The sequence below is a fragment of the Cnephaeus nilssonii genome, assembly GCF_951640355.1.
Source record: "Cnephaeus nilssonii genome assembly, chromosome: 22".
Classification (NCBI taxonomy): Eukaryota; Metazoa; Chordata; class Mammalia; order Chiroptera; family Vespertilionidae; genus Cnephaeus; species Cnephaeus nilssonii.
The window spans coordinates 13374268-13388197 of record NC_137093.1 but is presented as its reverse complement, the minus strand read 5'-3'; the positions used below and the strand labels follow the sequence as shown (position 1 = coordinate 13388197).

At 54.3% G+C, this 13930-nt stretch overlaps 1 protein-coding gene across 1 annotated transcript; it reads right to left on the bottom strand.

The window, feature by feature from the left end:
- Window positions 1–5007: 5007 nt before the first annotated feature.
- Window positions 5008–13719, bottom strand: P2RX6 (purinergic receptor P2X 6; the record flags this gene model as incomplete). The annotated part of the gene is made up of 12 exons (XM_079762338.1): window positions 5008–5091; window positions 5178–5255; window positions 5425–5490; window positions 5577–5670; window positions 6908–7017; window positions 7106–7247; window positions 7329–7409; window positions 7484–7577; window positions 7753–7828; window positions 11281–11352; window positions 12708–12858; window positions 13586–13719. 12 exons carry the CDS (start codon window positions 13717–13719, stop codon window positions 5008–5010), a joined length of 1182 nt encoding a protein of 393 aa, XP_079618464.1.
- Window positions 13720–13930: the final 211 nt, after the last annotated feature.

Below are 13930 nucleotides of genomic sequence, written 5' to 3'. Positions count from 1 at the left end.
GGGTAGCGCCCCAGTCCCAGCGGGGTCAGGAATGACACCCCCCTGCCCTGCTGCCACCCAGGCCCAAACTCCCCCCTCCCTCCCCCACGACACGGCCCGTCGTACCATGGTGCTCACTGCCTGGCCTCAGCCGTGCGTGCTCCCACCTCCACTCCGTCCAACTCCGCGCGCCCAACTGCCCGCCCTCCACGCTGCGCCGAGTCCTGATTGACACGCCATCCGCACAAATGCCATTGGCTCTGGCTGCTCTGGGGGCCGGCCCTTAGGCGGGGACTCCAATGGCGATTGGCTAGTTTCTTGAGACACAAACTCTTTTTTGATTGGTTGTCACTTTGGGCGGGAAGTGGTGACGCCATGGCGCCGTGCGGGGCTGACGCCTCCTGAGCCGCTGTGAGGGGCCCCTGCTTTGGGTGGAGGCCCCTTTATGGTAGATCACACATCCTGGGCTCTATGTGTTTATGGGTAAAATGTAGTCTTTCTACAGGGGTGTCAGAAGTTATGAGGGCTGCTAACTGTGACAGGCCTTTACAGACTTAAGCCACAGCAAATCGCTGCAAGGGCTACTCAGTTAGCATCCTTTTACTGGTGCTGATGTTAGCACCCTAGGCTGGTAAAATGCATCTTTATTTTTTATTGGCTGATTTCAGTGAGAGAGAAATGTCGATTTGTTGTTCCACTTATTTATGCATTCATTGATAATTGTATGTGCCCTGACTGGGGATCGAACCGGCGACCTTGGCACATCAGGACGATGTTCTAACCAACTGAGCTACCTGGCCAGGGCATGAATTTTAAAGTCCAGAGTGTGTCAGGGGACCAACCTATGTGACGGGACTCTTGCAAGATGTGGACCACAGGGATAAGCTCCCGGAAGGAAGGGGCTGGGAAGCTCTAGGACAGACGGAGGGGTTAAGTCTGCCTTCCAGGAGCATTGGAACATCTCAGCGGGGTCTCAAGGAAAGGATCTCCAGTTTTCCAAGCAGCAAAGGGGGATGCATGGGGTATGCAGGGCAGGCGTGGGAATAAGGAGGTCAGAGGGCAGGAAGGTTAGGCTGGGCACATAGACTGCAGTGTAAAGGGTGACCCTGGAGGTTCTGGGTGAGGCTGATGTGATTGCAGCCAGATTGAGAAGATTGGCTGTGGGGGAGGGGGGCATATGGCAGCAGGAGGAGAATGGGGGAGGGAACCCCACAAGTGGTCCTTGCAGGAGGCCCAGGGATTACCCACACATTCACACACCTTGTGAACGGACACACAGAATTTCCAAGGTTCCTGGAAGGGTGACTGAAGCCCTCCGTTCACCTCTGGCTCCAAGTTCCCTGCATGCCTGCGCTGGTCCATGGATGAGTCTGTGTTTACCCCACAGAGGAAAAGAGCCCTTTTTCTTGGCTCTTCTAACCTGAATGAGCTAGAACTTTCCTAGAGAAGGCAGGACCAAAACGGAGTTCAATACAGAGAATATAAGAATGAGATAAAGTAAATGAAAACAAAAACAAGACAGCCCTGGCCAGTGTGGCTCAGTGGGTTGAGCTCTGTCCCATGCACCAAGAGGTCACCGATTCAACTCCTGGTTCAGAGTACATGCCCAGTAGGGGTGCAAGAGGCAGCTGATGGAGGGTTCCATCTCATCAATGTTTTCCTCTCTCAAATCAATTAAAAATATATATACTTTAAAAAACCCCACATATGCAGTATTTTTAAAAAACACACACAGATTGCTAGTTCAATAGAGGCATGGGATGATGTTCTCAGTGGCAGTTCAAATGGTCTGGATTTAAGCAAACGTCCTCACACACACACTATGGATTCAGTGGGACGACTCTTCAGCTACCCACACAGCCCTTGCTCTGGCAGATTTCAGAGAGTGTGGTCTGGGGGTTAGAGGGCTAGGCAGCTAGCTGGGGCTTCCAGGGGGGTGGTGTTTGGAAAACCAAATATGGAACTCTTTCCAGGGAGGCCTGACAGTGAGTGCAAGGGAGCAGGGTCAGCCTTGGGCAGAGAGGTTTCCAGGAAACGGGGCAGGAGGGAGAAATGCACCTGTTGTCAGGACTGGAGCAGATGGGGACAGACAGGACTGCCATGGCCAGCACAGGAGAACAACACGAAGGAAGTGCTGGGACGCCAGTCGTGATGAGGAGTGACAGGGATAACTGGGAGAGGTCCTATGGGGCAACATACTGGTGGGCTTTGAATGGTAGCATTTGGGGTGGATTTGGCCTGGGGAGGATAGCAGGCTAGGGGTGGGGGTGTCCAGAGAGGACAGAAGCTGTAGGAGACAGACAAAGGCAGAGGAAGAGATACCAATGAGGACTGACATGGGACCAGCTGCATGGACTAATGACCCTGCTGTGGCCCTGACCAATCAGGCGAGACCACCACCCTGAAAGGACACAGCTGGAAAGCTGATGCGTATTCTATTGGGATCCTCTCCCAAGACGCCAGATAAATTCCCGCAAGATGGAGGACGCGATGTGGCTATCTCTATAAGGCATGCCCGAACCTTCCCCCACGCCCTTACCTCTCTCTCTCTCATCTTCTATGCACCAAGGGCCCTTCTTTTGCCTCTGTAACTTGTTTCCTGAGTCCATTTCTTCTACCTCAGTGACTTTCTAAGTAAACTTTATCTTAATAGTTTGAGTGTTGACTCTGAATTCTCTCTTAGCCAGAACTCAAGTTCCGATGTTGCTGAATCAAGGTCCAATCTGATGCCACCGGCCTAACACCTGGTGCCTTTTTGCCACCATTTCCACTTATTAAGGTCTTTTTCCCCCCCTCCCCCAATGAAATTAAATAGTTCTGAGTACAAATCTTGCATTTTTGTTAAATTTATTCCTTTTCTCAGCTTTATTGAGATATAATTGACATATTATTCTAAGTATTTTTATAAATATATTCTTTTTTATGCTATGTAAACAGAATTGTTTTCTTAATTTCATTCTCCATAGTTCTTTGCTAGTGTAGAGAAATACAATTGATTTTTGTATTTTTCAGCTCTATTGAGGTATGACTGGAAAACTGTAAGATATTTAAAGTGCACCTCATGATGATTTGATATATGTATGCATTTTGAAAGGAGTCTTCCCATCTAGCTAATTAACATCCCACACATTTATCTATTTTAAGATTTTTCATCAGAACATTTAAGTTCCACTCTTTAACAAATTTCAACTATACAATCCAGTGTTATAGTCATCATGTTATACATTAGGTCCTCTGATTTTTGTCTATTTATCTTGTAGCCAGCACCTTTGCTGAACTTGTTGGTTTCAGTGTTTTTGGTATGAATTCCTTAGTATTTTCTATACATAAGATCATGTGACTAGAGATAATTTACTTCTTCCTCTCCAATGTGCTTTGTTCAGTGGGGTCCCAGCACTGGCCCATCCATATCCCTGGAAGTTTACAGTTCACTGTGTCATCCATGCGAGGCCTCGCATATCCACTGTAGCTGCCTGTGAGAACCCTTCTCCTGCGAGATGAAAAGTCAGAGCTCCAGAACACTGCACACCAGCTCTCAGGCGGTCATCGGTTAGGCCTTAGGGGAGCTCCTCTTACAAAACCGCCCGTCTCTTGGCTTGAAATGCATTTTTCTAGATTTTTGTGAAGGCATTTCAGAACAAGGAACATTTTATGTTTAGGCCACATGGGAGCAGGTTAAGGGAATGGTCATTCCTGCAGAAAGTGGGATTTCTCCACTTAAGAAGTTCCTCAAGGCAACATCAGGCAAATATCAGAAGGGACCGAGGGGCTGGCCAAGGCACAGTGTTCCAAGTGGCACCATCTTGTCTGGGTGTCCACTGTCCTATCATACGATCAGCACCCCAATGAGCCAGACAGGCTGCAGGTGCCCCTAAATGCCATTCCACAGACCACATACAAACCTGAAGACATGTATAAAGTTCCGGGGGAAGAGGACTTGTGTTTCGGTTTTGCTTTGTTTGGATGGATTGTCATCATTTTTCTGTGAACATGTTAACACACTGTCACACCAACTTTTTCACTTTCAATTGAGTGGGAAGAGCAGAAGGACAAAGACGCCTCAGCCCCAGGAAGAAGTGAGCCTGAGGGGAGGTTGTGAAAGCCATGGGATGGGGCACAGGGGCTGGCATGGAGTGGGCGCTCAGGGCATGGAACCCCTCACTGATTATCCATGAATGGGAGGCTGCTGTTGTGGTTCCCAGGGTCCCCCAGGCCTAACGGGTACTCCTAGGCTGGGAGGGGCTGCCACTGGCATCTGAGGTGCCCTAGTGGGTTGTCCCCAAGAGTCTGCTTGCCTCCTTTCAGAACACTGACTATAGCCACAGGCTCAGAACAGCCAGCATGAGTTTTGCCAATTCACAGAACATTCCCAAAAGCTATGCACTCACTCACCAATGTACGAGGATGGTTCCAGTGCACAGGAGAGATGCCCAGGGCCACTGCAGCACCCAGTGCAGCACCGCTGAGAGGGTGGGGGCTCTACCTGTGATGGGGGTGCTGGCAAGGGGAGGAGGGCTAGGAGCCAGGCAGGGCTGGAGTTGGCTACAGTCTGTGGGAGGGTCAGTGCTGGCAGCTGGTGAGCAGGTCACTGCTGGGAGCACTGGGGACAGAGCCTGGGAGAAAGTTCTCTAGACACAGACATAGCAGGAGCCGCACTGGACCGGCGCCCTGCCACGCGGTGCCCAGGGCTCTCCCCTTCCCCACGGCTCCTGCTCCACTGCAGATCTCTGTGCAAGACTGGCTTCTGTCACTCCCCAGGCAGCACCGCTCCAAAGCTGGAGTCAGGGGAAGGACAGTCTGCCTGGGAGTTGAAGGTAGAATTCTCCCCACCCGCCCCACCCTGGTTCTGCAGGGGCTTCATCCATGAGGTCCCCCAGGTGGGACCCACCCTTTCCAGCCACAGGAAATGGTTACAGGCTTCAAGAATGGGCCAGCGAGTGGGGGCCAGAGCCCGGGCAGGGCCATCCTTGCATCAGCGTCTGGCTCTTAGCAGGAGCAGTGGCCATTGGGGCAGGAGCTGGGCCGCCTCTAAGCCACGTGGGCAGCCGGGTTCGGGGGTGAAGAGGCCGGCTCTGTTTGCTCAGGGTTGGCGGTCACCTTCGGGGCCTTTGCCTGCAGATGAAGACATTAGGTCAGGGCTCTGGCCAACAGCCTCCACGTGCAGCAGCACCTGGTGGCAGAGTGGGCCCACCGCTCACCTCCTCATACTTGGTTGTCCAGTAGAAATGGGCTTCTCCATCCACGTACAGCAGCAGCAGGTCACAGAAGAAGGTGATCTGGGAGAGTCAGGGTAGACCCGTGTCCCGGCCTCAGCCTGCTCTCCTGCCACACCCCCAACCCTCATTCTGAGACTCAACAGCAGGCAAAGGGGGCTCAGTGTGCATGCAGGCGGGTCTGGGCACGCGCAGTCTGCGGCCAGAGGGAGCCCACATTGGCCACACTCACCACGCCCAGCCAAGCTGCTCCGGTGCCCAAAGTGATGGTCGTGGGGATGAGCCCAAACTTCCCTGCCTGAGAGACACCTGGGCTGAGTCTGTCAGACCATGACTGTTGCCTCCTTCCACCCCAGCTCTCCCATCCCACCTGGCTCCTCCTACCTGCCCAGTAACGATGACGTCGAAGCGAATCCCATAGAGTTTAAGCAGGCTCCGGGCCTCCACACCTGAGGCTTCCCACCAGTGAGTGGCTGTCCTGCGGGCAAGAGAAGGTCTGGTGGCCTGCTCTGCCCACTCCCAGGCTGACTGGCCCTCCCAAGCCTCCATCTTGCTCATCCACTGACTCCATCAACCTCCGGCCCAGCCCAAATCCTGGGTCTCAGCTCTGTGTTGTTGCTGAGGACACAGGGGAAAGCAAACCAGAACCTGCCTCTCAGAAGCTCCCTGCCCTCTGAGGGGACAAGGACGAGACAGAAGAGTCTCTACATAGACACTGGCAGTGGGGGTGGGGTGGGGATGAGTGGGGTCAGGTCAGGGTTGTGAGCATCCAGAGGGTGGAACTCAGTCTCCCCGAGGAAGCGGGGAAGGCTTCCTGCAGCGGAGACTTTCAGGCTGGGTTTTCAGGGTTCAGGAAGGAGTTCTAGGTAGAGACAGTAGGGCCAGTGAGAGCACAGAGATGAGGGGAGGAGGGTGTGGGCAGGGAGCCAGCCCCATAGAGTTGCAAAGGGCTGGGGAGGTCAGTGAAGCTAGGTATGTGCCCTTGACTGGGAATCAAGCCCACAACCCTTCGGTGTGTGGGCCAGTGCTCTAACCATTGAACCACTGGCCAGAGCCTGCCAATGCTGAAGTTTTTGAGTGTGACAATAGGGAACGTCCCACAGGGAATGTCCTCATTCTCAGCACAGTGCTGAGAGGGGTGAGTGAGTATCTAGATGTCTGCCACTTACTTTTCAAAGGCTGCATCTGAAATCTATCTAATTATACCTGGCTCATTCTAAAGAGGAAGAGAGAAGCAAATGTGGCAAATGGTAAAACAATAACAAACAAATAAAAAACTCTGGTGAACTCAGATGAAGAGTATATACGTGTTCATGATATTAATCTTTGAACTTTTTCTATAGATTTAAGAAATTTTAAAAATAAAACCTTAAGGAAAAAGTAAAAAAGGAACCCCCTGTGCTGTGGAGGGGAGATGCTGAGGCAGGGCGGGGTGGAGGAGCAGCTGGAGATGAGGGGGTCCCAGTTATAACCCAGGTGTGGGGACAGATGGGGTGAAGGGGGAAGAGCTCAGGAGGGCAACTGGACAGGGCCTGTCCTGGGGGACCTGGAGCTGAGAATACCCGCTCCTGCTCCTGGGACCGCCCTCTTACACAGAGCGGAGCATCCAGAGGGCTCGGCAGAGGTGGGGTCTGTCCTGACCTCCACAGGAGGAAGGTGAAGGTGCACCTGGCTGAGGAGCAGCATGTGGGTACGGGGGGCGGGGGCAGTGGCACCTGAAATTGTAGCTCCTCTGCTGCAGCTGGAAGGAGTAGTGGGGTTGGCAGTCAGAGCCCCCAATGTCCAGGTTGCAATCCCAGAGGACATGGATGCTTATAGCACCGCCCTGCACACAGCACATCAATGTTCCACTGTCACATGGGCTGGAACTGTTTCCCTGAGTCCGCCCAGAACCCAGCCCACCACAGACCCACCAGCAACGCCAGGTCCTCAAAGACCCCTCCAGCTGCGGCCACGAGGTCCCCAATGCGGAACACCGGACAGTAGGGGCTGGAGAGGGGATCATATCGGCAGCGCTTGAAATAGGTGTTGTCCCCGGTCTCCAAGACATTGGATCTGAGAGGGTGGGGGAGGGAAGGTTAGGCCAGGATGGTGATAAGGGGAGTCTGGGGCCCATCAGGACTCACCCATACTTACTTGGAGAAGTTGAACTTGCTGAAAGTGACAGTGTTTTTGATGAACAGTGTAAAGTTCTCGGCCTGGACCAGTAGGGGCTCCCTGTGGGGTGGGGGAGGTGAGGGGTGGGCTCTGCCGGTCCTGGCACCCTGCCTTGGGATTTGGGGGAGACTTACATGGGTACAATGTTGCTCTCCACTGGGCACCAACCCTGGATCTCACAGGTACTGTGGGTCTCATTGAACACCACACACTGGCCTGTTTTTATGCCTTGAAAACACAAGACAGACTCTAGACCTGAGGTGGGGGATGGGTGGACAAGGGGCTATTGACAAAAAGGAGAGACACAGAGGTACCACCAGGCCTGTACCCAGGAGCCACCCAGGGTCACAGCCTGCCCCCCCACCTCAGCCCCATTCCCATGGAAGACTGGGCCCATGGTTACCATGGCTGTGTGTCCCTGTCTCCCCTTCAGGACAGTCTTCGTGGGCCCAGCAGCTAGCCAGCGGGATGGAGGGGTGCTGAGGTGGGTGAGAGTAGAGTTGTCAAGGACCCAGTGGGCGATCCAACCCTGCAGTCCACAGGGACCTGTCCTACCCACCTTAGTCCCCCAGGGTTCTCAGAGTTTGGGGGTACATGGAAAAGCTGGAGGGTGCAAATAAAAGGAAGTGGTCAGAGCCGGGAGGGTGAGCAGCCCCCAACCAGAGGGGTGCAGGTGCTGTATTCCAAAGCAAGGCAAGACTCCTTTCCTCCTGGTAGTTCTGTCCCTGGTGGGGACAGAAGTGGTTTATCGAGGCCCAACTCCTCTGATCCCAATTCAGATCACACAACAGGGAAGGTGGAGGGACCCTGGGAAGGGTAAGTTCATGCTGGAGTCACTGGGCGTGGCAGACAAAGGACAGGACCCTAATCCAAGGGGCCTGGGTAGGGAAGTAGGACCTCACAGGCTAGACCCTTCCCTGCCTGTTCTTCAGTAACACAGGGACATGAATGCAGGCACACCGTCACAGAGTTGGGATCAGCCAGGAGGGAGAAGTGGTGAGCTTTCTTGGGGTCCCAGACCCTGGAGAGAAAGGTACCCTTGAGCATCAAGACTAGGCCCATGTTCTGCTGGGGCAGACGATGGACACCACTGTCCAGGGCACCCAGCTCAGGGGCAGCAGGAGGAACACAGTGTCAGGGAAGGGCTCGGGGATTCTGAGAAGCCAAATGAGATGATGGGACTTTTTGGGGGTGGGACTGTGCTAAGTGGGCAGAGGACAGTGTGGGGCCACTTGTTCTGCCCCATTGTCCCCACCTGTGTCCTGAGTCTGCCCCTCTTCCCCACCCTGGCTGGGCCACCATGTCCTCCAATTGGACCCCAGGATGACCACCACAGGGTCTTGCCTCTGACCTCATCCACCTCCACCCGGCAACTGGAGTGGTCCATGCCATGTACAGAAGATGGAGTACCCCTCCCCAAGCCCATCCCTGGCTGCCTGCTGCTCCTGTGATTGAATTCACCTCCTGGGTTCACAGGGCCCCTGAGATCTCGGGCCACCCCCTTCCCACCCCAGTCCAAGTCTAGGCTCCAGACCCACTCAGCAGCAAATGACTCTGGAGCTGCCTCACCTCACACAGCTCAGGTCCTTGCCCACACAGCCCTCTGCCCGGACATTCTTAAGATCCCACTTGAGCCTCCAGTCCCACGGGACACCCCTCCTGAGGCCTCAGGCAGAAGCGCCTCCCCCGGTCTCCCAGCTGCAGCATCTGTCCCCATCACAGGACAGCCACTTTGGCTGGGCTGTCTGTGCAGGAGTTTCTTGAAGTACAAGGGACAGAGTTTTTCAAGACCAGCACAGGGCCTGGCCTAGGGGAGGCTTGGCAGGTGTTTGCCGAAGGAGCACAGTACATATGCTAGGAGGGACCAGATGGCCAGGACTCCTGAGAAGAGCTGGCAGGAACTCTGGCTGGTCTCAGGAAGCTGGGTTTTCAGATCAAATGAATGATCTGCCCTGGCAGTTTCTTAGGAAGGACTCAAAGCCAGGACATGGGCAAAGAGGAATCACACGGATTCCAGAAAACACAGAACCATGGCCCCAGCAAAAATCAGAATAGGCTATAAACTGAACATTAAATAGATGTCTTCTGAGCATCAGAGAGGGAAGGATATTGTGTGTGTTTGGCAAGCATAAGCACATCTTTGTGCACGTGACTCCCCTGTTTTTTGAGAGCAGGGCCAACCAGGGACATGTGGTACCCTCAGCAACTGTGGTGGGACCAACAACCAGGGATCAAGGGACAGATGACCACACAGTCCAGCAAGCAATTCAACGTTGGACTCAATTAAAGAAAGTTGTCACCATGGAGGTAGGTTTCCCGAGTTATGTCCTGGGTCCCAATTGTTCAAACAAAATTTATAGCTGGGAAACCGTACACTTAAAAATGGTTAAGATAAGCCCTGGCCGGTGTAGCTCAGCTGGTTGGGCATTATCATGTACACTGAAGGATTGCAGATTCAATTTCTGGTCAGGGCATGTGCCTGGGTTCGGGCTCGATCCCAGGCACATGGGCATGCAGAAGGCAGCCCATTGATGCTGCACTCTCACATTGATGATTCTCTCTCTCTCTCTCTCTCAAAATCAATTTTAAAATCTTTTATTTTTGAAAATATGTTTTTATTGATTTCAGAGGGAGGAAGAGAGAGAGAGAGAGGGGCGGGGGAACATAGATCGGCTGCCTCCTGCATGCCCCCAATCAAGGACTAAGCCCACAACCTGGGCATGTGCCTCGACCAGAAATTGAACTGGTGACCTCTTGGTACATGGGACGATGCTCAATCAACTGAGCCACACCAGCCAAGTAATTAAAAAAATCTTTAAAAATACGGTTAAGATAATAAATCTTACATTGTGTGTCTTTTGTTGCAATACAAAACACTGCGGGGGAAATCCACAGCTGGGGAGAAGAGCAAGTGTGCTGTGACACACGGGACCCCTGGGACATGCCTAAACTGCGGAACTGGCTCAAACCAGTCCTGTTTCTAACAAGACCCAGAGCCAAAGTTTAAACCTTGGAAATCCACTCACAAGTAACACCTGTGAACTCTTAACTGCTCCCCAGGATGGAACCAAAGGACCAGGACATGACCAGAACCTGAACGCAGGAGACCTTTCAGAAGCGAAGGGTCTGCTGTCCAGGAAGAGCCAGCGCTGAAACCCCTCAAAATTGCACCCTGAACCCTGGACCGGGGAGACAGAATTGCCCCCTGTCTCCTTGCTGGCCAGACTCCCCAAAAAGCTCTTTTTTCCCCCTCAAAAGCCAGCGCCATAGCGTTAGTTCCTATGTGCATTGGGCAGCGAGCCCTTGCTTGGTAATATGTCCAGGTGAGAGGGAAAGGTGAGATTTCAGGGGGAGAATCTGCATCAGAAATGAACAGAGAGTGGGGGCTCTTGCTCGATCACAGTCATAGCGAAAAATACCCAGACATCAGTGAGCCTGAACTCATGAGCAAGAGTATGCTCTGTTTGCCCACAACAATGAAAACTGCCTGGGGACACACCAACAGGGGCTGGGCATACGGAAGGGGAGGTGATCTCCCAGCCTGGTTCTTGCTATTAGAGCCCACCTAAGCATGATGCCTGGCTCCTGGTGTCCCACTGACAACAGGGAAGTGCCCAGAGGCAGAATCAGGATGGGGAGGGGCCTGGATATCCCACAGAGAATGACAGTGGAAGGTTCTGGAAGCATACTTCGCAGAAGTCCAGAGTCCTGTCACCCACAGGCTGGGAGGAATTGCAGTAATTCCTACCAGGCAGGGTGCTTGTGAAAACTAAGTGAAATAATTCACAGAAAAATTTTATCCCAGTGCCTGGAATACAATAATACACACTGAGCCCTCAGGCACCCTGGGAAGGAGAAGGGAGGACATGGCTGGGGACCCAGGGCTGGAAGAGGAGCTGGGAACCGCTGGAAGTCTCCTGGGCAACCTTACCTCTGGGCACCGGCCCTGAACTTGTTCTGGCGTCACGAGGAAGTTGGTCACCAAGAAGAACACATTCTCTCCCTAGAAGGCAAATGTCAGGGTTTGCGACATGGCTCCCTCAATGGGAGGGGCCAGAAGCTGGCAGCGTGGTGTGTGAGGGAAGGAGCCCTGGCCTCATTGAGTCATCAACCCTGTGCCCAGGACAATGCCTCCAGTGAGGCACGTTGAAGGAGAGATGGGGGGCTAGCTGGGTTTCTGGCCATTTCTGAGCCCATGTCTGCCTCTTTGAGACAAGTTTATTTTTCATGTTCACTCTCATTCCCTTAACCAGAATTTTCTAGGAGCTCTTGTTTGTAGGCACTAAAGATCTAGAACTGAGTCGGGCCGGGCACATGCCCAGCTGGTTGGAAGGTAGACCCCTCATGGCACGCATGGCCAAGGGCCAGGGTAGCAGGTGGTGAGCTCTGCCTGGGCAGATGGTGGCCAAAGACAGGAAGAGTGGCTGGCACCCGTGTGCTGAGCATAAGGGCTCTGTGAATTTGGGGGAATGTACACCCAGGAAGGGGAGGCAAGGGCTGGGCAGAGGGCAGAGGTCTATGACAGCGGTCAGGACCTGGAGGGACTTGGTGGCTGCCATCATGGACAGGGAGACTCCCAAGGTTGGAAAGCAAGGGCTGGCAAGCTCTAATGATGTCACATGGGGAAGCTCACCTGACTGCTGCGTGGGCGCACCTGGGACCCACTAGAAGACCACAGCCTCATCCAGGTGTGCCCTGAGCAGCAGTGAAAACGAGATGGATAGGATGGGGTGGGGGCAGGAAGGGGTCAAGCTGCGTCCAGCTTTTGCACTGGTGGATGAAAAGAGGCCACTGGGAGAGGGAGATGATTTTTCTTTGGACGTGGTCGGTGTGCACCCAGGAGGCAACTGTGCTCGGGGCAAGTGTCACTGGGGATACAATTTGGGCATCAGCAGGACAGAGGTGGGAACGGACTGTGGACAATCTGGGGAGGAGAAGCGGCCAGAAATGTAGTGTAGGAGGGGCAGCGGAGGAGGGCCTGACAGCAGCCCCCCAGGTCAGGGAGGCAGGCATACAGGAAGTTCCAGGGTCTGGCCCCCCATGCTCCTCCCACCCCACCCTCAAGCTCAAGCTCAATGTCAAGTTCCCAGACATTCCACTCTTCCAGATGCAGCCTTTGTAAATGTACTGCCCCTGGCCTGGCTTCCTGACCCCTCCGCTCAGTCACCTGGAAACCTCTTACACATCCCCGTAGCCCTGTCCGGGTGCCTCTCCTCTGTAAGGCCCTTCCCGGGCCCAGCCCTGAGACAGCGCCAGCTGTCATCACCCCGTCTGGCAGCACATGCCTCTCTTGCACACGTGTGCTGCAACGGTGGTCTCAGGGGTGTCAGCACCTGGCGACAGCACTGAGGCACCCACCTGTGCCGGCTTCACGAAGTCAGCCACATCCCACAGCCGATCCCCCAGCTCCTTGATCTGGGTCACGGAAACGCCTTTGAGTTTGGTGATAATGGAAATCTGGGGGTCCAGGTCCTGTTCCTGGTAGCCTTTCTTGACGAGGAGGGCCCACCTGGGGAGGAGCCATGGGCCGTATGGTGTGTCCCTGGCACACTGTGAGCAGTGGCCGAGCTGGGCCCTCCTTCCTCAGCCTCCTCCCTCACACCCTGTAGGCTCCCAGAACATCACTCAAGTCCCCTGCTTCCTCTCCATGCTCATCCCCATCGCCTCCCCCGCCCCCCAACACCCTGCACAGGCCAGCAGCACAGGCCATGCATCGGAGAGCCAGTGCCCACATGGTGTCTCCTATTAGGCACTCATGGGCTTGGAGATGCCCCCTACCAATTCCTTCACCAGCCAAAACCCTCTCCCTGCCCCAGCTAGACCCAGCTTCCTCCTTAAAGATTCCCCTGACTCGGCCAGAACTGGTGAGTCGGGGAATCTTAGTATTCGATTGGGGGCCTTAGTATTCTAGCTCTCACAAGTGTCAGGGGCTACATCCTGCCCTGCCCATGGCCTCATGGGCAAGTAGTGGAGCCCATCCTTCTCTGTGCCCAGAGCCCAACATGGGGCTAGGGACAAGGCTCAGGAAAAGAGGCAGGTGGGAACAAGGCTTATTCTTCACCCACTGGCCCCTATACAGACAGAAAACCTTCCTTCTGCCTACCCACTACCCTGTCCCAACCTGCCCCAGCCTCCACTACCACCAGCCCGGCCCCTGAAGAATCAAACCCCCAACCCTCAGCCCAGCAGGACAGTCATGGTCCCTCAGCCAACATGGCCAGGAGCCGTTCTCTTACCCTACCACGTAGACCAGAGCCCCAAGCTGCAGTAGCCTCTGCAGGACGCCCACCCGCCAGTTCCTGGTCATCACATACTTCGCGGTCTTGTAATCCAGAAGCCCCCAGTCTGCCAAGGCCCCTAGGGAGCCCATGCTCCCAGCTCCTGCTGGCTGCTGGGGCACATGAGTCAGCAGAGCAGCTGCAGTCACAGCTGAACAGGAGATAAAGCAGGAGTCCAAGAAGGACCTGGCCAACAGCTATTAAAGGGACAGGATCCACTCGGGCAGGATCCAGCCTCCCCTCTTACCTCCCAATCGTGCATTCAGTCCCAACCTCCAGCTGCCCTGGGCCCCTCCAGACTCC